General features: G+C 41.5%; 1 protein-coding gene across 2 annotated transcripts; it reads left to right on the top strand.

Moving 5' to 3' along the window:
- The first annotated feature begins 286 nt into the window (after nucleotides 1-286).
- Nucleotides 287-24,112, top strand: NYX (nyctalopin). 2 transcript variants are annotated; one of them, XM_063444263.1, is made up of 3 exons: nucleotides 287-470; nucleotides 1,085-1,162; nucleotides 22,621-24,112. In XM_063444263.1, the coding sequence occupies exons 2-3, from the start codon at nucleotides 1,129-1,131 to the stop codon at nucleotides 23,997-23,999; spliced, it is 1,413 nt and encodes a 470-aa protein (XP_063300333.1). In that variant the 5' UTR covers nucleotides 287-470; nucleotides 1,085-1,128; the 3' UTR covers nucleotides 24,000-24,112. The 2 variants fall into 2 exon arrangements, with proteins under 2 accessions (XP_063300333.1, XP_063300334.1); XM_063444264.1 differs by lacking the exon at nucleotides 287-470 and adding an exon at nucleotides 871-924.
- Nucleotides 24,113-24,622: the final 510 nt, after the last annotated feature.

A 24,622-nucleotide genomic window follows, 5' to 3' on the forward strand; every position in this document is an offset into this window, starting at 1 on the left:
ATAGCAAAGATAAATATATATTTCCTGCTTAAATACTTCAATATTTTATATATTAAGAATTACAATTTTTTTTAAAAAATCTTAATATTGCTGTCTGGTAAATTTTCGGCATCATTTTGTCAATCCAAAAGCATAACGCAAATTGGCAAATCACAGCTCTGCAATCTGTACTGAAATTTTAAAATTACATTGTATCTGTAGCTGTACTGTTATCATGGATCATAGATCAGCGCCAAATATTGGCTGGAATACTGGGTTCACCCACACAGCAATGAGCAATCTGTGCCTTGCTACTAAAGCAATCCCATTCGTACATCTCCCTCTCATAATCCACACTTGATACTGCAGACGTTGCTACCATTAAATGATCTCTTTCAGAGGGATAAGCACTAAATGGACTGCAGCGAGAGAAATTTATCAGACAACAACGCACACAGATGGAAAGAAGACATGCCTAGATAACATAATAGGTAGGTTGATACTGAACTTTATTATATTTGTTTCTATTTTTTTGTTGTTGTTTAATGTATAGTTTTTGCATATTCAAAATGGTATTAGGATAATAGGGAGAAAGTAGGGAGGACATTACTAAATGGAAAAAACAAAACAAATAGTTGATGAGAAATGTTTGGCAAATAATTGATTTATTTGAGATATTAAATTGTCATTAAAAAATGACTTATAAGGCTGGCTGTGTTGTATTTTTTTTTTAATTCACTAAATATGTACATAAACATTTAATAGATATCTTAAAATGTAATGATTAAGCATAATATGGTGAATTTAGAAGAGATTTGTAAATATTTACAAAGTAATTCCTAAATTTTCCCAATATTTTAGCTTATTTTTATTTACTTTTAAAATGTCTGAGGGTTTACAGAAAACACACAAAAGGTAAGGAGTATAGGAGATACGGATTTTATGGTATGCTCGCGTTATAAAATAAAAAAACAAATTAAGATATCACTATGAACATATCTTTGCATAAAAATATTCACGTTGTATATTTGTTAACAGTATAACAGTAAATTGATTACAAAATAAATTTTTACTTTATTTTTTATTTTTTATTGATATATTTCAGATCAAATATTCCGCATGTGATGGGTTGTGCAATGTCACATTCTAATGGGAAAAGTGATGTTTGTCAAAATTGTATATGGTAAGCTTTTGTTTGCTCAATATTATCTTAGAGAGTCTGTGATTATATCAAACTACCATATTCTAAATAGTTTTCTTTTTTTTGTGACTCAAAGTGTATTGAATCAAAATCTAAAATGTATTATGTTGGTTCATAGAAATTGCCATTTAACATAAGTTATAATTACATGGTTTATGTGATTTGTATGATCATTTTATTCCTCTTTATTAGTGATGTTGCGAACACAAAATTTTCGGTTCGCGAACGGCGGACGCGAACTTCCGCAAACGTTCGCGAACCGGCGAACCGGGCGAACCGCCATTGACTTCAATGAGCAGGCGAATTTTAAAACCCACAGGGACTCTTTCTGGCCACAAAAGTGATGGAAAAGTTGTTTCAAGGGGACTAACACCTGGACTGTGGCATGCCGGAGGGGGATCCATGGCAAAACTCCCATGGAAAATTACACAGTTGATGCAGAGTCTGGTTTTAATCCATAAAGGGCATAAATCACCTAACATTCCTAAATCACAATGGATATGGATTGACACCTGACATATCGACACCTCGACATATGGATTGACACCTGTCCTCAGAGACCCTGATACACACTGACACAGAGCAGAATAGGAACTGTTCCTCCTACATAGGGTCACTTGGCAGATATGGATTGACACCTGTCCTCAGGGACCCTGATACATACTGACACAGAGCAGAATAGGGACTGTTCCTCCTACATAGGGTCACTTGGCAGATATGGATTGACACCTATCCTCAGGGACCCTAATACACACTGACACAGAGCAGAATAGGGACTGTTCCCCCTACATAGGGTCACTTGGCAGATATGGATTGACACCTATCCTAAGGATCCCTGATACACACTGACACAGAGCAGAATAGGGACTGTTCCCCCTACATAGGGTCACTTGGCAGATATGGATTGACACCTGTCCTCAGGGACCCTAATACACACTGACACAGAGCAGAATAGGGACTGTTCTCCCTACATAGGGTCACTTGGCAGATTTGGATTGACACCTCTCCTCGGTGACCCTGATACACACTGACACAGAGACGAATAGGAACTGTTCCCCCTACATAGGGTCACTTGGCAGATATGGATTGACACCTATCCTAAGGATCCCTGATACACACTGACACAGAGCAGAATAGGGACTGTTCCCCCCTACATAGGGTCACGTGGCAGATATGGATTGACACCTGTCCTCAGGGACCCTGATACACACTGACACAGAGCAGAATAGGGACTGTTCCCCCTACATAGGGTCACTTGGCAGATATGGATTGACACCTGTCCTCAGAGACCCTGATACACACTGACACAGGGCAGAATAGGGACTGTTCCTTCTACATAGAGTCACTTGGCAGGTATGGATTGACACCTGTCCTCAGGGACCCTGATACACACTGACACAGAGCAGAATAGGGACTGTTCCCCCTACATAGGGTCACTTGGCAGAAATGGATTGACACTGTTCACAAGGACAAGCGGCAGGCTTCCTGGCAGGGCCCATACAAGGTGGTAGAGCAGGTTTGTGATACCACCTTTGTGATCGGTGTGGTCACAGGCACGGGAGGCAAGCGCATGCTCCATGTGAACATGCTCAAGCCATACCACGAGCGCACGGAAGAGGTAACTGCGATCTGTGCACCTGCCACTGAAGATTATGATAATTTGCCACTCCCAGATCTCCTAGACCAAGAGGGCCAGAGCGGAGACCTGGGAGAAGTACAGTTAGGAGAACGGTTAGACCCCCAGGAGCGAACCCAGGTCCAAAGACTAATCCAGGACAAGGGGCCACGTTTTCCAACCTACCTGGGTACACTCCGTTAACCACTCACAAAGTTGAAACCCTAGACCAGACCCCCCTTCGCCAAACCGCCTATCGCATACCCGAAGCAGTTAAAGAAAATATGCGGAAAGAAATTGAGGAAATGATGCAGTTAGGGGTGATAGAACACTCTGACAGCCCCTGGGCCTTCCTGGTAGTACTAGTGCCGAAACGGGACGGCAAGACCCGTTTCTGTGTAGACTACCGGAGGCTAAACGATAAAACAACCTCAGACGCCTACCCTATGCCCAGGATAGACGAGCTCCTAGACAAAATGGCCAGAGGCCAGTACCTCACCACAATAGATCTGTGCAAGGGGTACTGGCAAATTCCATTAGCCGAGGACGCCATCCACAAGTCGGCATTTGTCACCCCGTTTGGCCTGTATCAGTTTAAGGTCATGCCATTTGGGATGAAGAATGCCCCGGCTAACTTTCAGAGGATGGTAGATCGGCTACTGGATGGGTTTCAGGAGTATGCCTGCGCTTACTTGGATGATATAGCCATTTTTAGCTGCTCCTGGCCCGAACACCTGACCCACATAGGAGCCGTACTAGACCGGATTAGGGAGGCCGGACTGACCCGAAAGCCCAGTAAGTGCCATATAGGAATGGCAGAAGTTCAATACTTAGGGCACAGAGTCGGGAGCCTGCTAGAGAAACCAGAACCCGCTAAAATAGAGGCAGTCGCCAAGTGGCCAACCCCCCGCACTAAAACCCAGGTCCTCGCATTCCTGGGTACCGCAGGGTACTACAGGAAATTCATAGCTAATTACAGCACCCTAGCTAAACCTCTCACGGATCTAACACGTAAAAACCTTCCCAAGATAGTAGTATGGGCCCCAGAGTGTGAACAGGCCTTCCAGCAGCTCAAGACGGCGCTCATTAAATCACCTGTACTTTCTGCTCCTAATCCAACTAAACGCTTTCTTGTCCATACAGACGCTTCTATGTTTGGATTGGGAGCAGTACTGAGCCAAGTCGGAGCAGATGGCGGCGAGCAACCCGGGGCTTATTTAAGCCGGAAACTTTTGCCCAGGGAAGTAGATACACTGCCATTGAAAAGGAGTGCCTGGCAGTGGTGTGGGCCCTCAAAAAGCTGCAACCTTACTTGTATGGACAACCGTTTACCTTACTCACAGATCACAACCCGTTGGTGTGACTGAACAGGGTATCAGGAGACAATGCCAGGCTGTTGGGCTGGAGTTTGGCGCTACAGCCTTTTGACTTTACAATTCACTATCGCGCTGGGAAGCAAAATGGCAATGCTGACGGGTTATCCAGACAAACAGACCTTGAACAGTGATCTGTGAGTACTTCTCCGGTTATCCCCAAGCCGATCCTGGCCTGCTTCAGGACGTCCTGTAAGCCTGGGTACTTATGCACAAAGCATTGTACGATCAGATTACACACATGTGCCATGCACGGCACATGTGTCAACTTGCCCAAATTCAATGCCGCCAACAAATTTCTTACGTTGTCACAAACCACTTTGCCGATCTCCAGTTGGTGCGGAGTCAGACACTTTTCCACCTGTGCGTTCAGGGCGGACAGGAGTGCTGGTCCGGTGTGACTCTCTGCTTTCAAGCAAGTCAAACCCAAGACGGCGCGACACTGCCGTATCCGGGATGTGGAATAGTACCTGGGGAGCTGGGGGGGGGGTGCAGTTGATGTGGAGCAAGACGCAGCAGCAGAAGAGGACTCAGCCGAGGAAGTTATGGAAAAGGATGGAGTAGGAGGAGTAGAGAAGGTGGCAGCAGGCCTGCCTGCAAGTCGTGGCGGTGTCACCAACTCCTCTGCAGAGCCACGCATTCCATGCTTGGCAGCCGTCAGCAGGTTTACCCAATGCGCAGTGTAGGTGATATACCTGCCCTGACCATGCTTTGACCATGCTTTATACAGAAATGACCAGATACACCAGAGCGTGGAAAAGAAAAAACACACACTTAGTGGGCAAATAGATAGAGAAAAACTCTAAAAACAATTACCCTTGTACTGAAGTATTGTAGATAAGGACTCCTCACAGTCCTCAGATTAATATGGAAAATAGAAAATCTACAATACAATAACAACAGAAAAACATAGTGCAATAATGCTATAACAATTTAGAATGGTGAGTAAATGCAAAATTGTCACACTCACAAACCAAAATTGATTGTAGGCGTTATCATAAACCTCAGGACTTGTGGAGCATCATGGCAGATATAAAGGAGAGAAAATATAAAAATAATAGTGCAGAGTATCTTGATAAAAGTGAACACTTTAATATACAAACACACTTACAAAAATGAAGTGGAAAACAGGCACATCAATAAATCCAATCTCGGGATCCCTGGAATCAGGAACACCAAAATGACCAATATCCAGAATGTAAAAAGATGTGAAAGTAAAAATAAAAATACAAAATAAATAAAACCAAAGTCAAAAGTTCTGCACTAAAATAGAAAGCCCGGGCTTTCTATTTTAGTGCAGAACTTTTGACTTTGGTTTTATTTATTTTGTATTTTTATTTTTACTTTCACATCTTTTTACATTCTGGATATTGGTCATTTTGGTGTTCCTGATTCCAGTGATCCCAAGATTGGATTTATTGATGTGCCTGTTTTCCACTTCATTTTTGTAAGTGTGTTTGTATATTAAAGTGTTCACTTTTATCAAGATACTCTGCACTATTATTTTTATATTTTTATATTTTCTCTCCTTTATATCTGCCATGATGCTCCACAAGTCCTGAGGTTTATGATAACGCCTACAATCAATTTTGGTTTGTGAGTGTGACAATTTTGCATTTACTCACCATTCTAAATTGTTATAGCATTATTGCACTATGTTTTTCTGTTGTTATTGTATTGTAGATTTTCTATTTTGACCATGCTTTGCAGACCAGGTATCAGGATGGACCCTTGCCCCAACACTTTGTGCCAGACATGCCATTACTTTTGCACAATCGAGTACAGGTTGGAGATTGCCTTTTGTGCAAAGAAATTTCGTCCGGGTACCTTCCAATGCGGTGTCCCAATAGCTACAAATTTTTTGAACGCCTCAGACTCCACCAGCTTGTATGGTAAAAGCTGGCGGGCTAATAGTTCAGACAAGCCAGCTTTCAGACGCTGGGCAAGGGGGTGACTTTCTGACATTGGCTTCTTACGCTCAAACATGTCCTTGACAGACAGCTGACTGTTGGAAGATGAGCGGGAACTGCTCAAGGCGAGAGACGGAGTAGCGGATGGTTTAGAGGGGGCAAGGAGGACAGCAGTGGTTGACGTGGCTGAAGATGCTGGACCAGGAGGAGGATGGCGGCTTTGAGTTTGTGTGCTGCTTGTACTCATGTGTTGATTCCATAGGCGTTTGTGATGTGCGATCATGTGCCTACGCAAAGCAGTTGTACCTAGGTGGGTGTTGGACTTCCCACGACTCAGTTTCTTTTGGCACAGGTTGCAAATGGCATCGCTGTTTCAGAGGCAGACACACAAAAAAATGCCACACTGCTGAGCTCTGCAATGACGGCATTCTGGTGGTGGTTCACAGCATGCGTTGATTGGCGTGCTGTCGGGCTGACCCCGGGAGCCGATGCATGCTGTCTGACTGTGCCACTAGCTCCTTGCGACGACCTCCCCCTGCTTCCAACTCGTCTCCTCCTCCTCTTCTCTGTCTCCCCATCTGAACTTTCGCCCTGTTCTTCTTCTTGCCGAGCGGGCACCCACGTGACATCCATGGACACATCGTCATCATCAACCGCTTCACTTGTATCTGACAACTCAGCAAAGGAAGCAGCAACGGGTACAACATCATCATCATCACACCGTACGTCCATGTGTGTAATGCTGCCTGCCTGAGACATATCTCTGTTATCTACATCCTCTGGCAATAATGGTTGCGCATCACTCATTTCTTCAAACTGGTGTGTAAATAACTCCTCTGACATACCAAGTGAAGCGGCTGTGGAGCTAGTGTTGGTGGTGGCGGCAGGCGGGTGAGTGGTATCTTGAGAGGTGCCCGAAGCTAAGCTGGAGGAGGATGGTGCGTCAAGGTTCCGAGCGGAAGCTGTACAAGATTGGGTGTCCTGTGTTAGCCAGTCAACTATGTCCTCAGAACTTTTCAAGTTCAGGGTACGTGGCCTCTGAAAACTGGGCATTATTCTAGGGCAAAAGGGAATCACAGCACCATGCCCACGATGGCCCCTGCGGGGTGGCCTGCCTCTGCCTGTCATTTTTTTTTTGGATTAGTGGTACTATGCGTGCAAGCTACTGTGAGACCAGATATAAGTGGCAATGTGCACTGGCAGAGGTTGGCAGAGTACACGCTGTAGGCCTGACACCTGCTTGAAGACAACTAACTGCTATTCAATCTATAACAGTGGAAAAAGTTTTTTGGTTTTAAATGCACGCTATAGTGACACCAGATATGAGTGGCAATGTGCACTTGCAGAGGTTGGCAGAGTACACGCTGAAGGCCTGACACCCAGACGCTTGCAGACAACTAACTGCTATTAGCTTACAGTGAAAAACTTTTTTTCTTTTTAAAGGCACGCTATTGTGACACCAGATATGAGTGGAAAGTACACTGGCAGAGGTTGGCAGAGTACACGCTGAAGGCCTGACACCCAGACGCTTGCAGACAACTAACTGCTTTTAGCTTACAGTGAAAAACTTTTTTTCTTTTTAAAGGCACGCTATTGTGACACCAGATATGAGTGGAAAGTACACTGGCAGAGGTTGGCAGAGTACACGCTGAAGGCCTGACACCCAGACGCTTGCAGACAACTAACTGCTATTAGCTTACAGTGAAAAACTTTTTTCTTTTTAAAGGCACGCTATAGAGACACCAGATATGAGTTGCAAAGTACACTGGCAGAGGTTGGCAGAGTACACGCTGAAGGCCTGATACCCAGACGCTTGCAGACAACTAACTGCTATTCAATCTATTACAGTGAAAAATTAGTTTTTGTTTTTAAATGCAAGCTTAAGCTATTGTGACACCAGATATGAGTGGTGGCACTGGGTAAGTGGGCACAGTATCCACTGTGAGCCTGACACAGAAGCTGGCAGGCAGGCAACTGCAATTACATTACACAGAAAACAAACAAACAAAAAAAAAACAGACTGATGTTCTAGCCCTAAAAAGGGCTTTTTGGGGTGCTGTCCTTACAGCAGAGATCAGATGAGTCCTTCAGGACTGTAGTGGACACTGAGTACCCTAGCCTAGCTATCAATTTCCCTATCAAATGAGCCGCAGCTACACTTTCCCTCCTCTATCTAAGAATGCAGCTTCAGAATGAATCTAAAATGGATGCTGTACAGGAGGTGGGAGGGTCTGGAAGGGAGGGTCTGCTGCTAATTTGCTGGAATGTGTCTGCTGACCGTGAGGCACAGGGTCAAAGTTTACTCAATGATGACGAATAGGGGGCGGATCGAACCGCGCATGTGTTCGCCCACCGTGGCGAACGCGAACACGCTATGTTCACCGGGAACTATTCGCCAGCGAACAGTTCGGTACATCACTACTCTTTATACCTTGTTCCATGTGTATGCCCTCTTGTAAGTTTATGGTCTTTGAGCAGATAGCTATGTATGTAGCTCTGTAGGTAATGTGTTTTATCTAAATACACCAGCATCATTGTGTCACCTTTGACCATTTTTGCCCACACACTTGTCAGTGCACATTGGATTGCACATTTTGTTTATTTCTTCCTGCTTTCTGTATTCGTACAGGAATTTCTAATGCAAAATGGAAAGAATATCCTTGTGGCAGGGAAAACTCTGAATCTTTACTACAGTATCATCTGCCTGTAGAATTGCAGTCCTGATTGGTTGATAACAGTCAAACGTACCATTACAGTATTATTTCCAGGATTTTCTGCACGGTTATTCACTAATCTCTGAGTAGGGTCATCTAGTAAATGGAAAAAAAAAGGACAAATGGGTGGTGGTATCTTAAATTTGCACTTGGATCTAGGATTTCTAATGGTGGTCCTGGTTGGATTGTAAGCATATTAGTCTCCAACAGATGCATGTCATTTCACCACTTTTTCCTTACAATGGGCACATCACATTCTTGTAAAAAAAATAGGCTCCAAACAAAAGGGAAGGGGAGGGCAAAGGTGGGCAGCAGTCACCAGGCCAAATAATCAGAGTGCTCTGAAGGCCAAGTCTCACTTGTTTCGAAACTTGGCTGTCCGAGTCCTCTGACTGATTAGTTTACTAGCCAACCAGTTAGAGCACTCTTGGTCATACTGTAAAGCTTGGGAAATGTTCCCACTCTTTGCAGCAAGCCCTTCACGGCTGAAGATGGACTATTTTTATTCCGGTGGGCTTTTAGCTATCTAACTGGGATTTTTTTGTGATCGGGCCTTTTTTATTTTAATTAGCGGCATCTGGAATTATGGATTTTTATTTGGACTTTTTGGATGCTGATGTTAAGTATAATTTTTTTTCTCAGGTTTTAGATTTTTGCCCCCCTTCTTACTATTAGTAGGTAGGGACTACTTTAGGAGATGTCTATGGGAATGGTGACCATTATCCACTCACGGGTGGGGGCAGAGGCATAACTAGAAACCACAGGGTAAATTGCCCTGGGGACCCCTCCATACGTCTGTCTGGGTGTCAATGTGGCTGTCGGTCAGAATTTGCATCAGATCATAATTTGACCCTAAAAATTGTTGCAAATTGTGAAATTAATAAATATAATGTCACCTAGAGAAATGGGGTCCAACATCATTATTGAAGCAGTGACCCAAAATCTATATACTTGCCTGTGCAGCAACCCATAACTATAAAAAAATCTTGTCTTTATAGTTCAGCCTCACAGAGAATAACCTTTTGGAAAATATATGCATTTCTAAAATGAACCTCCATAATTTAAATAAAAAATATCACACATGGGAAAATGATTTCAATGGCAAAAAGGAAAAGGACTATTTAATTTAATCCGTAATGAGATACAGGGGAAATAAACATTTACGTTCCCTTGGGAAATCGACCGCATCCCTTCCCAGGACTCATTTACTATGATCGTAAAATATGAATTGACTCATTATCTAGAAAAATTACTTTGATATGATATGGATGACTGTCACCTTTAAAGTAAAAAAAATGGCAGAGCTGAAGGTTATTAAATTATTTGATTTAATGCATTCTAAGAATGACCAGTCAGGCAAGACAGTTAAGTGACCTAAAAATGGGAAACATCCGAGACATCAATCTGGAAAATTAATGCACACCTGAGAAATTGTCTATAATGAAAGGTTAACCTATATTTAACCAACATTCTAAAGTTTCTATTGAATTGCAGCTATGATTTTGAAAACGTTGCTGTCTCTTAAAAACTTCGCTCCTTAGAAGATGTAAACATGTTCTCCCAACTCCTAACTTTTGCTAAATTAAATATCTCAATTATTGTCAACCTGCAGAATTATATCTGCCAGGGCTCAATTTTGTCCCACTGTATCTCTGAAGGGCAAGATAGATGGTTTTGATGACTTTGATTACAATACGGACATAGTTTGCAGTCTGTAGTTTATGTTGGCACTATGATCATACATAGGGATTGTTTTTACATTCTGGTGGAATTTTAGGAAACTGCATTTTCAGAAGTACTATCAGGTTCCTTATAAATATCTACAAACAATGCATTAGATCATTTTCATACAATGTAATGGCAGATAAGAACCATTCAGCCCATCTACTCTTCCCCAATTTTCTAAATACTTTCATTAGTCCCTGGCCTTATCTTATAGTTAGGATAACCTTATGCCCATCCCACGCATGCTTAAACTCCTTTACTGTGTTAACCTCTACCACTTCAGCTGGAAGGCTATTCCATGCATCCACTACCCTCTCAGTAAAGTAATACTTCCTGATATTATTTTTAAACCTTTGCCCCTCTATTTTCATAACCTAATTTTGTAATACTTACTGTACAAATATATAATTTTTGCTTTTCTGCTAAAATGTCAGACCACGATTGATATCATGGCTTGATAAGGACACACATTGTGTCGATTGTCGTAACATTGCCACTGTTTTTGAGTGGCTAAACTATAGAGGCAAATAATAAATAAATCCACGTAGTGTACATTTGCATGATTGCATTTTTTTAGGCAGGGGCAAGCAACCTGGTGCACCGGCTGCAATAGAATACACGTTTAGGCCAGTGGTGCCTTTATAAAAGCAGTGGTCTCTGATGCTTTGTTTTTTTCAGCAACCTACTAATCAGGGAAATGGTGGAAGCTTTAGAAAGGTGTCTCAATAAGTCCGCCTTCATCAACTCTTCCTGTTATCTAACTTTGATTGGCTCCCAAGCACTCCGCTGGAATCCCATGAACTTCCAGTGAAACAACACTTTCTAGGCCTGTGTTACTGCTTGTGAGGAATCTCAAAGGCCTACCCGAGCACTGCTGCCAGCATGACACCCAAGGGAAAAATAGAGCCCTTCCTAGAAAAGAGCATTCTTTTTAAAATACTTCTATAGTAACCCACTCTGTTACATACTCACCACCTCACCCCTGATTCATTAACATACAACTACCTACACTGTCATAAAATCAGATGGTCTCATGGCTACTATCCCTCATAGGAAGGAATTGGATTGGCTGAGATCATCAAGATTGATGATATCATCCAAAGGGGTGGGGCCAGTCACAGAGAAAGCAGCATTGTGTGGGATAAAAAGTAAGTAAACTACCTTGGGTGGGGTGGTGGTCACCTGAATGGTGACTAAAACACCACAGCATTAGAGAAACAAATTTGTATTCCTTTAACTCTCAACATTCAAGGAGAAATATTGCATGAACTAAGCTATAATAAAATTCTATGGGGGTCAATGTAAATCGAGGCATCAATAGAATATTGTTGGTTAAGCTTTCAATGAAAACAAATCATATATAAAAATGTATCAATATATAAAAAGAAAATCTAAATATTACAAAATTTTAAGATTTTTCATAATATTAAATTATTTTAAAGTTTATCCTAAAATATGAAATCATTTGGAACACTTATCCAAAAAATATAAAATCAAGGCATTAATTGGCTCTAAACATTGTGCAGGTATATCACTAAATCATTTTTGCCTTATTATAATACACAGTACTACACTATGTTTGTTAATTTTTTTGTCACTTTTGGATATTGTAAATAATTGAATCAAATGTTTTCTGGATCAAATAGTTACCAAATTTTTATGGTACACATATATCACCCTTTTTTCGTACTTTTTACATTTTAAATTGATTTACACAATACATATATATATATATATATATAGAGAGAGAGAGAGAGAGAGAGAGAGAGAGAGAGAGAGAACAAATAATATGTATTTAAATAATATGTTATCTTAAAGAAAGATGTTTAATAATTATGTTCTTCTTTCTGCATGACTGAACTCTTTTTAGCATTAGAATTGTCATCATTAAACTTATATAAAAAATTTCTGCTTCATAAAAATCACTTTGGTAATGTTCAGAGAATGCACTATAAATCCTCTATTAAGAGATTGTTTTAGTGTAGCTACATTTTACCATAATCCAAATAATGATATCCTCTGACCAGTAGAGAACTTAATGTTATTAGAAAACATAATGTGCAATATATTGCATTAAGAAATGAAGGCAAAGTATTCAGCTGTAACAAATGAAACCGATTAAATATAGAACATTAAATTAGGACTGTCTGCTAAACTTGATCTACAGCAGAGTAATGCAGTATTACATACATTAATTGATATACAATATGTACATTTATGAAATTGGTACAAAGGTGAATAATCTGTGAATATTTAAATTATACATTCTTTTTTTTTTTTTTTTAATATTAATCTTTGAAAATTGTGTTTACTGTTCTCTGTCATGCAAGCTCAGTAAAAAAGAAATAAAATAATATCCACATAATTCAAATTTCATGGTGTACATAATGGGCATCTTAAATACATGACTTGCTATGACCAGAGGACGGGACACTAGAACACTGAAAATATTGTTACATGTAAAAAAATATATATATACTCCAAGTCTCCCCTAGGGGGACCCAGAGTCGTGTTAAAGAGACTCAAACAATGGGGTTCACCCAGAATACAATTGTAATAGTACCAAAATCTAAAAAAACTCCTAATGTTAGAAGTATTTAAAAAGAGCAAGTCCCAACACAAAATAAATAAAAGAATAATAGTATAACTTTATTACACATAACTATACTGGACCTTGTATATATAATCAGTCAAACAAAACAAAAAAAGCCAAAACGCGCTTAAAATTGCAGGAAAGACAGAGAAGGGTTATCCTTAGAATGTGTCACTCACATTAGTGCAACATGAACCTAACGTGGTTAGTAAGATCCCTATTAAATCTAGATATTCAGCCTGTTGTATACCAATAGGTTATTATACAAATGCCTGTTTTTTCAAGTATAATAGGCTGTAAATAATCTCCAAGGGAGAGATAAAATGCTCAGTTACATAATTACATGGGCTGAAAAGAGACATGTGTCCATCAAGACATTATAAATTGTACCTAGTAGGTAACAGATTAGAGATAAGGTGACAAAGTAACAAAAAATATAACAAATAAAATCTAGGGAATAAACACCTAATTCCCTTTATAACTGACTCGATTATTAGCAGTCACAACAGCTCATGGATGTGGGTAAGTAACAGATGGAATAAATCAATAAAGGAGAACGCTCTATGACTAATATTTAGCCTGGAGATAGGGTACGTATATCTAATATGCATGGACAAACAGTGGACTACTATATGAAACTCCTCATATAACAAACTGCCACAAATTTCTAAACCAATCCCCTCCCCACACTAGCCGTTTAGTGGAGTGTATTCTCAAAATATCATACTCACATAACCTAGTCTATACCTATATCCCCATCACACTGTGCTAAGTGAAAAGTAAATGAAAAGGCAAAAATGCCCAACGCGCTTTGCAGTGCTTGTGTGCACCATTGTCTGTGACTAGAACAGAGTAACTGGTGCCTGCCCTCTCTAATGACACGTCACAACTCGTTATATGCGGTCACAATCAAAATGGTTGGGCCCGAACTCCTTTTACCCTTCCCAAAAAGTGTGGATTCTTCCAAACACCAATCAATTTATGAGGTGTATAGGATGATAGGAGTTTTTTCACTGTGAAGCATTGTCTTAGTGACAGAAATGCTTACCAGCTGAACATCATAAACATGTATAAATTAATGTATTCTATTAAAATCATATTCAACGTGAGATCCATAGCTTCCCTACCAATGATCCTAAGTTTGGCAACATGTGATCACCTGAATCTAGAGAACCAGACTTCCATCATACTGTCTTAATAAAAGTGTGTATAAGACATTAATCAGTATAAATTGCAAATGCTAGCATGAATGAAAATGTCAAACACTTGTCTGGAAAGTTAATCGGAAATTATGCAATGTCTCGGACAATATAGTGGAAAGTCTAGCTTATGTCTAGGTGTGGGAAGTGGACCTAATGGCCTAGGAGACAGGTTGGAATAGGATATTACAACAGTAAGAAGGGCACCTTACATCTGAGGAAGAAGGGTGGAAAATTGACTTTATTTTATGAAAATAATCATCATCATCTTTATAACAGAGTGATTAAGCTTTAGAAGGGAACCTTGTGTCTGGGAGGAAGAGTGGGGAGGTAATACGACTGTGTGGAAAGAGCGGTAAACAAGGCAGGATTTCCCTTTAGACAGAGTAGGCATTTGCCTACAGGCACCTGTCCTGTAGGGGTGCCTTTTTACAGTAGTTCTAATGTTATATTTTGGAGCTTAGGTGGGTTGGTGACAGGAGATAAGTTCCAAGATCCTTGGCCAGTGTCCCCTGTAGTCTAGTCAGCCTCATCTGCTTGATAAAAGAGATGCAGTAACAGTTGAATAGGGTGTAGAACACAGTGCTGTTTCAGTTCCTCCAGTATCTGTGTGTGTCTCAAAATGAAAAGTAAGGGATCATTTCCCACCTAACACTAACAGCCTCTCACATGGGATATGCCTTGCAAAAGGAGTATGGAAAACATTGAGTTATTCACACTGTAGAACAGCTCCTGCAATTCTACTATCAATCATAGCAGGGTGAGTATTTTGCAAACTCTACATACATAAACTATTTCCTTAGTCCCAATCCTTTTTTTATTTTTATAAATTCTTTACTTGTCGTATTTTCAGTTTGTTCTAAACGATATGTGGGATACAGAATAGAAAAAGGGGAGGTGGGGGTATCAAGGTACATGCACTTTTTCACAATATTACGTTGCAGGATCTATATTGCATTTTTTACTTTTTCAAGTATGTCTTTGTTTAATAAATTCGTAATAGTTGTGGTTTCAAGCCTCATTGGATACGGTCAGGGGTTACAGAATAGAGAGGGGGGGGGGGGGGTTGGAAACATTTCAAAGAGATAACATTCTCATGTAATGTTAAGGATAACAATTGCGTCCCTCGAATATGCAGCGTGTGTCACAGGTGTTGGTAGTGAGAGTTCCAGAGGTGTGCCCATCTTGGAATCACCTCGGGTACCAGGGGAGTCGCTGAGTGTACTGAGAGACATTGTGGTTGCGGCAGCACCCTCAGCATCCTGAGGTCGGTGGTGCGAGTGAGTCAGGGAGATGGGAGTATTTACAGTGCTGGGAGGGGAGGGGAGTGTGCTTCTTCTGTTTCCTTGCGTTTTGTGTCATGGTTGTTTCTAATTCTGGGTGGTTTGTGTTGCGGGGGGGGGGTGTGTGCAGGTGTGGGGGTTTGATGTAGTATTGCGTTCCTAGATTGCTGGGCTGTGGGAGGTTGTGGTGAGATTAGTGTTGAGCATTTCTATGAGTGTGGAGTTAGGTTAGTGTGCAGTGGGTGTGTGGTGTGTGGTGTTCTTGTCTGTGGGTCGCTTGTCTTCGTCTAGGTGTGTGCTAGTTTCAGTGGATGTGATGAGATTGGTCCAGTGCAGGGCCGTTTTTAGGGGGGTAGAGAGTGTGTACTAGGTGTTGAGGGCTTGTGAAGGTGGGGGTGTGGTGATGTAGTAACGATGCGGGGGGAGTGAAGAGGTTAAGGGGGAGCAGTGGTGAGGTTAGGGGGGAGAAGGTGAGGAGGGAGGGGAGTTTTTGGGGAGGGGGTGGTGGGTTGGGTTGGGGTGGGGGATCAGTGGTGGGCTGTGGGGATGTTTTCTTCTATTGGAGTGTGGATGGACAGGCCCCGGTTGGGCCGGGGTGGTGTCTGTCCTTGTTGTTCCTAGCCCCGGACGTGGTTAGTGGGAATTCGTAGAGCCATGGGTCCCAGATTTTGTTGAAGGCATTGGTGGAGTCGTGTACTATTGCGGACAGTTTGTCCATTTTCCTGGTTTCCTCTATTTTGCGTATCACTGTTTGCAGTGTTGGTACTTCTGGTTTGATCCAGGCTTCCGCTATGGCCCTTCTAGTTGCTAGGGCAATTTTAGCTATCATTATATTTTGGCATCTATGAGCTTGGAGAGGAGCCATGTCCAGGGGTTTAGTGGGATAATGGTGTGTAGTATTTTGGATGTCAGTTGTGCGATTTGGTGCCATAGTGAGGCGATTTGGGCACATTCCCACCAGACATGGAGGTATGTGCCTTTTCCCTCGCATTGTTTCCAACACAGATTGGTAGTAGATATGCCCATTTGTTTGAGCCGGAGGGGGTCGAGGTACCAGCGCATTACCTCGTTTTACATTACCTCGTTTTCCTTGTGGTTTACACATATGGAGACTGTGGCCTCCCATATGTTTCTCCAGTCTGAGGGGTGGTCCAGTGGCCCTAGGTCCCTCTCCCAAGTATGTGAGTGAGCCCTCTGTAAAGGTTGTGATTATATTTCTGTAGAGAGTGGATATCCGACTCTTTTGGATTTGGCACGTCATGCAGGCTTTTTCGAAGGGGGTGAGGGTCGTAGTGCTTGCTTTTTTGTTTGTTGAAGTGTCTAGGAAGCTTTGGATTTGGATGTAGCAAAAGTGGTCGAATGTGGTTAATGGCGTTTGTTGGGGTAGGTCAGGGACGGGCAGAAGTGTTCCATTTCGGAAGAATTGATAGAAGCGGAGGAGATCGTTATCTTCGAACCTGGAGAAGTGTTGGGGTGTCATGCCGGGGACGAAATGTGTGTTACGTAGCATTGGTGTGAGGGGTGAGGGGATGGAGGTTAAGGAGCTTTTGTGTGCTATCTTATCCCAGATTTTAATGGAGTTTGTTAGTGCAGGGGTAGTGGTGGGTGTTTGTGGTCTTGCTTGTTTGGATAGCCAAATATAAAGGGATGGGAAGTCCCTGCCAAATATGGTGTGTTCCAGGTCTACCCATCTTTTGATGCCGTATGGGGCGTGTAAGTGTTGTACCTGAGCTAGTTGTGCAGTGTGGTACTAGTGGGGGAGGCCCAGTACTCCTGCTCTGTTCGGTATGTAGAGTGTCATTCTTTTGATTCTGGCTTTTTTGTTGGCTTCATAGCGGTCAGTTTGGGATTGTAAGGTTTTGAAGTCAGTGGTCGTGAGCCTGGAAAGAGATAGAGGAATCTGGGGAGTAGATTAATCTTGACTGACGCTAGTCTGCCTAGCCATGATATCGAGAGGCCAGCCCATGAGTGTAGGTCTTGAGCTGCTTGTTGCAGTAGTGGAGTGTAGTTACGTGTGTATGTTTGTGTAAGGTCTTTCGGAATGTGGGTACCTAGGTATCTGATCTCTGTATTTGTGAGGTCAGAGGGGTATGTGTTTGCTAGGCATTGGAGCTGTTGTGGGTCTATATGGATTGCGAGAGCTTCTGTTTTTTCGATGTTCAGTTTCTAGCCCAAAATGGTCGCGTAGTCTTGTATGGCCTGAAGGAGTGGGGGCATGGAGTTAAAGGGATCTGTGATGGTCAGTAATACGTCATCTGCGTAGGCCGCCGCCTTATATTCCTCCTCCCGGATTTTGAGCCCTGTGATGGCTTTGTGTTGTCTGAGCGTTTGTAGGAGGGGTTCCAGCAAGAGGGCAAAAAGGATAGGGGATAGGGGGCAGCCTTGTCTTGTGCCATTGTGTATGGTGAATGATGGCAGGTGGGTGAGTGGGAGTAAGAGGCTGGCCGTGGGGGAGGCGTAAAGTCTTCGTAGTGCATTTAGGAAGGGCTGTGGGAGATTGAATTTGTGTAGAGTTGCGAACAGGAATGGCCAGAGCATGCGGTCGAATGCTTTTTCTGCGTCGAGCGACAATATCAGGGTGGGGATTTGTTTTTGTGTCGCGATCCATATGAGGTTGTAGGTGCGCCTAATATTGTCACAGGCTTGCCTGTTGGGGATGAAGCCCACCTGATCTGGATGGGTTAATTTATGTAAGTATGGGTTAGGCGGTTGGCCAGGATTTTTGTAAATAGTTTGATGTCCACGTTTAATAGTGAGATGGGGCGGTAGTGGCCAGGATCAAGGAGTGTTTTGTGTGGTTTTGGGAGAAGGCAGATATTAGCTTGTAGCATGTCTTTAGGCAGTGGATCTCCGGTTATAATTGAGTTGAATAGTTTGCAAAGGTGTGGGGTGAGTGTGTTCGTGAATGTTTTGTAGTACAGTCCTGTGTATCTGTCTGGGCCTGGGCATTTGTTCGGTTTATGATTTTTGATAGCTTTTGGCACTTCTTCTTCGATAATTGGGGCCGTTATTTGCTCAGCCGCTGGCTGGTTTAGAGCTAGTAGTGTGGTTGAGGTCAGTTATTGGTCTGTCAGGTCACAGAGGATGTTCGGGTCGAGGCGAGCTTGTGGATTGTGGTCATATAGTTCCGCGAAGTAAGCTTGGAAGACTCCCGCTATTTGGTCGGGGAGGTCCTTAATTTGACCGTCTGAGGCTGCGATTCTGTCAATGTGCTTGTGTGCGGCGGGGTTTGGGGTTGGGTCTTCCTTAAATTGGATCTCTAGCGTCCTGAGCTGTTTGAGTGTGTGGAGGCGTTGCTTTTTTTGGGCTGAGGCGAGGTTTATGACCACGCCTCTGATTACCGTTTTATGTGCTGCCCATAGTATTCCGTCAGATTGTATTGAGGGTGCGTTTATTGTAACGTATTCGGAGATCGCGTGTTGGATGGTTTCTGTGTTGGCTGAGCTATGTAGGAGTGTGGGGTTCAGTCGCCATGTCCAGGGTCGTGCTATGTTTGGTAGGTTGATTGTTAGGGTAATATCCGCTTGATCAGACCACGTTATGTAGCCTACATTAGAGGTTTTGACATGCTCTGTGAGGGATGGGGAGATGAGGTACATATCTATTCTGGAGTGGGAGTGTAGTCATTTGTTGTTGGGTGTTGGATTCTCCATATGTCTAGTAAGTTGGAATCGGTCGTGAAGGTGAGTAATAGTTTATCTGATTTGGCTGCTGATGGTTGGTTGCGTATGGGTGGTTCTGTGCGGTGCCTGTCCTGGGTTGGATGTAGTGTAGCGTTAAAGTCGCCGCCTACGGTTACATGGTGTGATGGGAATAGTTTCAGGTGGGCCTGCATGGTGTGCCAGAACGACATGTTCGCTTGGTTAGGTGCGTATATGGATGTAAACGCGTATCTGTGGGGGCATATACGTCCTGAGATTGTGATGTATCGTCCTTGTGGGTCCGAGTGCGTTTGTGTAACGTGTAGGGGGCACGATTTTAACACCTTATGTAATCCAAGCCTAACATTAACCCTTCTATAACCTTAAACAACCTCCATTACCAATCGCACGTCTAACATTATGATCATGAATGAACGTGGGAGAAAGCAATGATCTTAAAGGGACACTATAGGCACCCAGACCAATCCAACCCATTGAAGTAGTCATGGTACAGTGTCTATATTGCTCTTAGTCTTATAATGTAAAACATTGCAGATTTTTACATTGCAAGACTAAGACAGCATTTAGTGGCTATCTACCAGACAGACACTAGAGGGATCTTACCGGAACTTTAGGTCCCATAACTGCATGAAGACATCCAGCGTCAGTTAAATCCATACAGGAAAACATTGAAGCAATGCTTCCTATAGTAGGTACATGCTTACGGATGGCTGCCTTACCTGCCCATTGGCTAATTGAGCTCTGAAAGTGTGTCTGTTTAAAATAAACCACAGCGTTGGCTAGCTTTTACATTTATATATGACAGATAAAAGCAGCATGATTAATTTATTTCCTGTAGCTAACAGAAGTAGCTCCAACTCTTTATTATGCAGAATATGGCTGCAAATTACAATATTAGCTTGCAATGCCTCACAGACTCCTCAAAAAGGTTCATTTTATTGAAATTGCATTATAATGTAATTATATGCTGTAACGGATCACCTGGCACCCCGACTGAGTACCTCCGTTAATGGATGCTCCTAGTGCTTCCTGAGGACTCCAAGCACTCTGGCAGACACCACAATCACCGAATCCGAGAAACCTTTATATTCTCCCAAGCATATGAATGCTGTAGACCATTGAATAGGAACCATACGAATAGGCTTGTACTCCTAGCAGTCAACTGGAACAGCATGCAATAAATCCTTCCCCCAATAATGAGACGACACATCACTTTGAGGGTAAAACAGGAACTGAGGATTGGCTCATCCAGCCTGGCTTTTATTTCCAACTCACACATACAGGCCACACCCAGGGGGAGGCATAAAAGAACCAATGACATAGATGTTACCTCCCACACATCCCCTCCCCTTAGTGTGACACATAATCCCATTATGCATACAGTTTAAAATATACTTTTACACAACTTTCCTAACTCTAAAACCATACATCACATTCACATAAAAATACATATCCACAATCAATCCATTCAGGGGAACAACATATTAAAAATAGGCATGGATCAGACCAGGGGTTCAAAAGTTACTAAAAGTATCTTTTAAAACCCCTAGCTTTCCAGGGCCTTCTCTGTGCTGGAGAAGTAATCCAATTATCTCCCAGCACAGAGACAGACTCCATTAAGCACAAAGACAGTAAAACACTTTAAAATACATAAATTCACCTTTTACACATAACACACAGACATTTCACCTATCCCCAGATAGCTGGGATCTGCGCGCACAAAACTACCGAATAGCGCGCAGATCCTACTCACACAGTACAATTGCCATGGAGCTAAAGTCTTTCCCATAGTCTTTCATTATGAATAGGCTCCATGGTATAGCTATCTGGGGTATCACATTCCCATAAAGTCTGGTCCATAGTCCAAAGGCAAGAGGCGGGCAATCGGCCCCCTCCAAGGACACGTGGCGAGGTCGGTTTCGCCACAATCCCAAAAAGTCCCAATATGTCCATCGATGATTTTAAAAGGGCCAGTTGCAGCAATATAAAGTACAATATGCCCCAAATAACCCAGGGGCCATAGTCAGCAGGTAGGAGGCTAGCAAACAGGCTTCTCCAGGGCCCAGTGGCGAGGTTGGTTTCGCCACATATGCGAACAAATCTTACAACATGATAACTGTACATTGACACAAATTAATGTCTGGTAATTATCATTTACTACCTTACTGCCCAATGCAAGTGGTCTTAATACGCACAGCAAGGATGAAAAAGGGAGACTGATAACTCCAATTGCAAAGCCCTGCTTGTAAAATGCAATGATAGAACTACAGAATATTTGACTCTTTCACTTGAAACCTGTTGAGAAGTAAAATATTCAAATTAAACACAGTAGTATATTAATACATTGACAACCTCAGCAATGTTATCAGTGCACTTGATGAGTTTGGACACTATAATACATTGCATGCAGCAGAGTCTGGAGATGAAGTTCACCCAATGGAGATATTTTGCACACACAGCGCAAACTTTACTAAATAGTAAAAAACCTACTCAGGTGGTAGTATCTTCATCTAGATTTGCCTCAGTCAGGTCTTAATGCTGCTATCGTGGAATTATTTATTGCAAAGAAGTCTCAGCATTAATGCACAAAGGCACACACACTTACAGAATGGGACTGCCAAGGGTTATAATGCACAAAAGCAAATCATATACATTATCTGTCCCCAAGAGGACCACATTTACTTCTGGAACCACCATCAGCACAAGAACCATTGAGAGTTTTCAGAATAGGTTCCCATGGCTAAACACCAGCACACAAGGCCAAAATCACTATACACCAAACATGCAGTGGTAAAAAGCTCACTAACATTGGACTTTAGTGCAATGGAAACATGTACTCTTCAATAATAAGTTACACTTCATCTTCCGGCAGCTGAGCATCTTCTTGTCTTGGCAGATGACAGCAGAACACACTTTGCCTCACTGTGTGGTTCCAACTGTAAAGGAATAATGGGCCTTGAGCTGTATTTCAAAGTTTTCATGTTAGTTTAGGAAATATATTTTATATAAATACAAATAACATGACAAGTAAGGACTCCAAACAGCATAGTGTAATGTTATTGATATTGTGATTTTATCAATGTCATGACAGATATATTATTTGCATAATAGATTTCTAGAACTTTTAATAGCTTGGAGTAAATATCCTAAAAATGCATATTGTTTATAGTGTTTTCATAAAACAACAGCATCATAGGTAAACAGATATGTATTCCTATTACCTATAACATTGTTTGATTACTTGCTTTTATATTTTACTTGCATGTGTGTGTGTCTTACCTTTTTATTACTGAAATACTAACTTTGCATTAAACATGTACAGTATCCTATATTGGATGTCTTACTAGAATGTTTGTTCTCTTCCAGCTGTTCTTTTTATCCAACCAATTTACGCCATATGGGCTTGCTTCCGGTCATGTCCTTCAAGTTGTGTCTGCACACATGAGAGGAACTGCTCTGTTTTATGTGATCGATTGGGACTCCCAGAAATCCCGAGTGAATTTCCCTGTGAAGCTTCCTTTATTAACCTAGATAAAAACAACATCAAGTTCCTCTCAGAGAAGGCTTTTGGCACTCTGCCTTCATTAAAATGTCTGTCCCTGAGTCACAACAACATATCCTTCATCACCCCAGGGGCTTTCAAAGGGCTACCCAACCTGACTGAGTTGAAAATGGCTCACAATGACTACATTCGTTATTTGCACACTCGGACATTCTCAGCGCTAAAGAAACTTGTAAAACTGGATTTGGCCGATTGTAACCTTTTTAACATCCCCGACAGAATATTTATAGAACTTCCCTTTCTGAATGAACTAATCTTCTTTCAAAATAACTTTAGAAGGATACCTGGATCCATCAGGGGTATGAGGAATTTGACTCATGTTTACCTGGAGAGTAACAAAATTGAAGCTGTGGCTTATAATTCACTTCAAGACCTCACAAACTTGAAATATCTCAACCTTCAAGACAATAAAATAAATGTAATTCATGATATGTCTTTCCAAGACTGCCAGAGAATGGAGTTCCTTTTTCTTAATGACAATTTATTAAATGAATTACCAGAAAACTCATTTAAAGGGCTGAGAAAATTAAAGCTGTTAAACATGGGTGGGAATTTTATTACGAACGTCTCCAATGTATGGTTTCAAGATTTATTTGAGTTAGAAGTCCTCTATCTTGACCGAAACAAAATATGTTACATAGAAGAGGGGGCTTTTGAAAATCTTACAAGCTTGGTAGCCTTGCACCTAAATAGTAATAACTTAGCTACTTTACCGTTTGATGTTTTTAGACCTGTATATTTTATAGGGAGACTTTTTCTCTTTAAAAACCCTTGGGAATGTGATTGTAGGATTGAATGGTTAAAAGACTGGATGGACAACTACAAGCTTGTCCGTGATATTCCCTGCTCTTCACCAACATCTGTGACAGGTGTTGACCTCAGCAGTGTCACCTTCACAAAGTCACCCGATGGCGTGTGCTTGGATGCAGCAGAACACAATTTGTCATATTTTATTCCCCTTCCCACAGAGAGAGTGCCATCTACCATGGAATCAAAGCTGAGCAGCCTTATCTCCAAATTACTTAGACCTTTAGGCAATTATGAAGATCGAGGAAACGTAACAGAGAGTTTTGACAATAGTACCTTTTCTGAAACTAATGACACTGGGCTCTCTTTGAATACAGTGCATTATAATAAAGGAATTATGTGTTTTGCCAGTCTTGTGATATTTTATATGTTCTAGATTACTGTAACGTTTTAGATTTTCTTTTATTCCCTTTGATATATTATTAAATCCCTGCCACCTGCTTAAACAAAAGTAATTATTTTATGATAAAATAAGTGCTGGGGGCTTAATTGGCTGCTTCTAAACAAATATTTATTTCAAGTTATATGCATTTACAGCTTGTATTAAACTGTTTAATAGCACATTATTTTTTTTTTTTATTAATGCTCTACTAAAGTAGCTAGTTTTACACCCACTTTAATAGAGTGAAAATATAGAGCTAAAAACTTGCAATAGTAGGTAATACTGTTCCTGTGGTTTAATAACTCTAAAAGTGCTGGTGAAATCTAAAATATATTCTCGTGGGTACTTTTAGCTGTCAATCTACAATATATAGTACCTTTGATAATAATTTATTTGGAGCATTGACTGATATGAAGCAGATTGAGAATTAAGGGAAAAGTTCCAGAAAGTAAGACTTTTTTTCCCACTGTGATCATTAAAAATAAAAAGCATTTTTGTATTTTCAGTTTTGAGTGCAGTATCTTATTTATTTTGGTTGTCTCTTTTTAATGGTAATGGGGGTTGTAACCGTAGTCTTCACTGTGAAATAATATCAAATAATTTTTTTTTTTTCCTTA

This window comes from Pelobates fuscus, chromosome 1 (genome assembly GCF_036172605.1).
Source record: "Pelobates fuscus isolate aPelFus1 chromosome 1, aPelFus1.pri, whole genome shotgun sequence".
In the NCBI taxonomy this organism is placed as follows: Eukaryota; Metazoa; Chordata; class Amphibia; order Anura; family Pelobatidae; genus Pelobates; species Pelobates fuscus.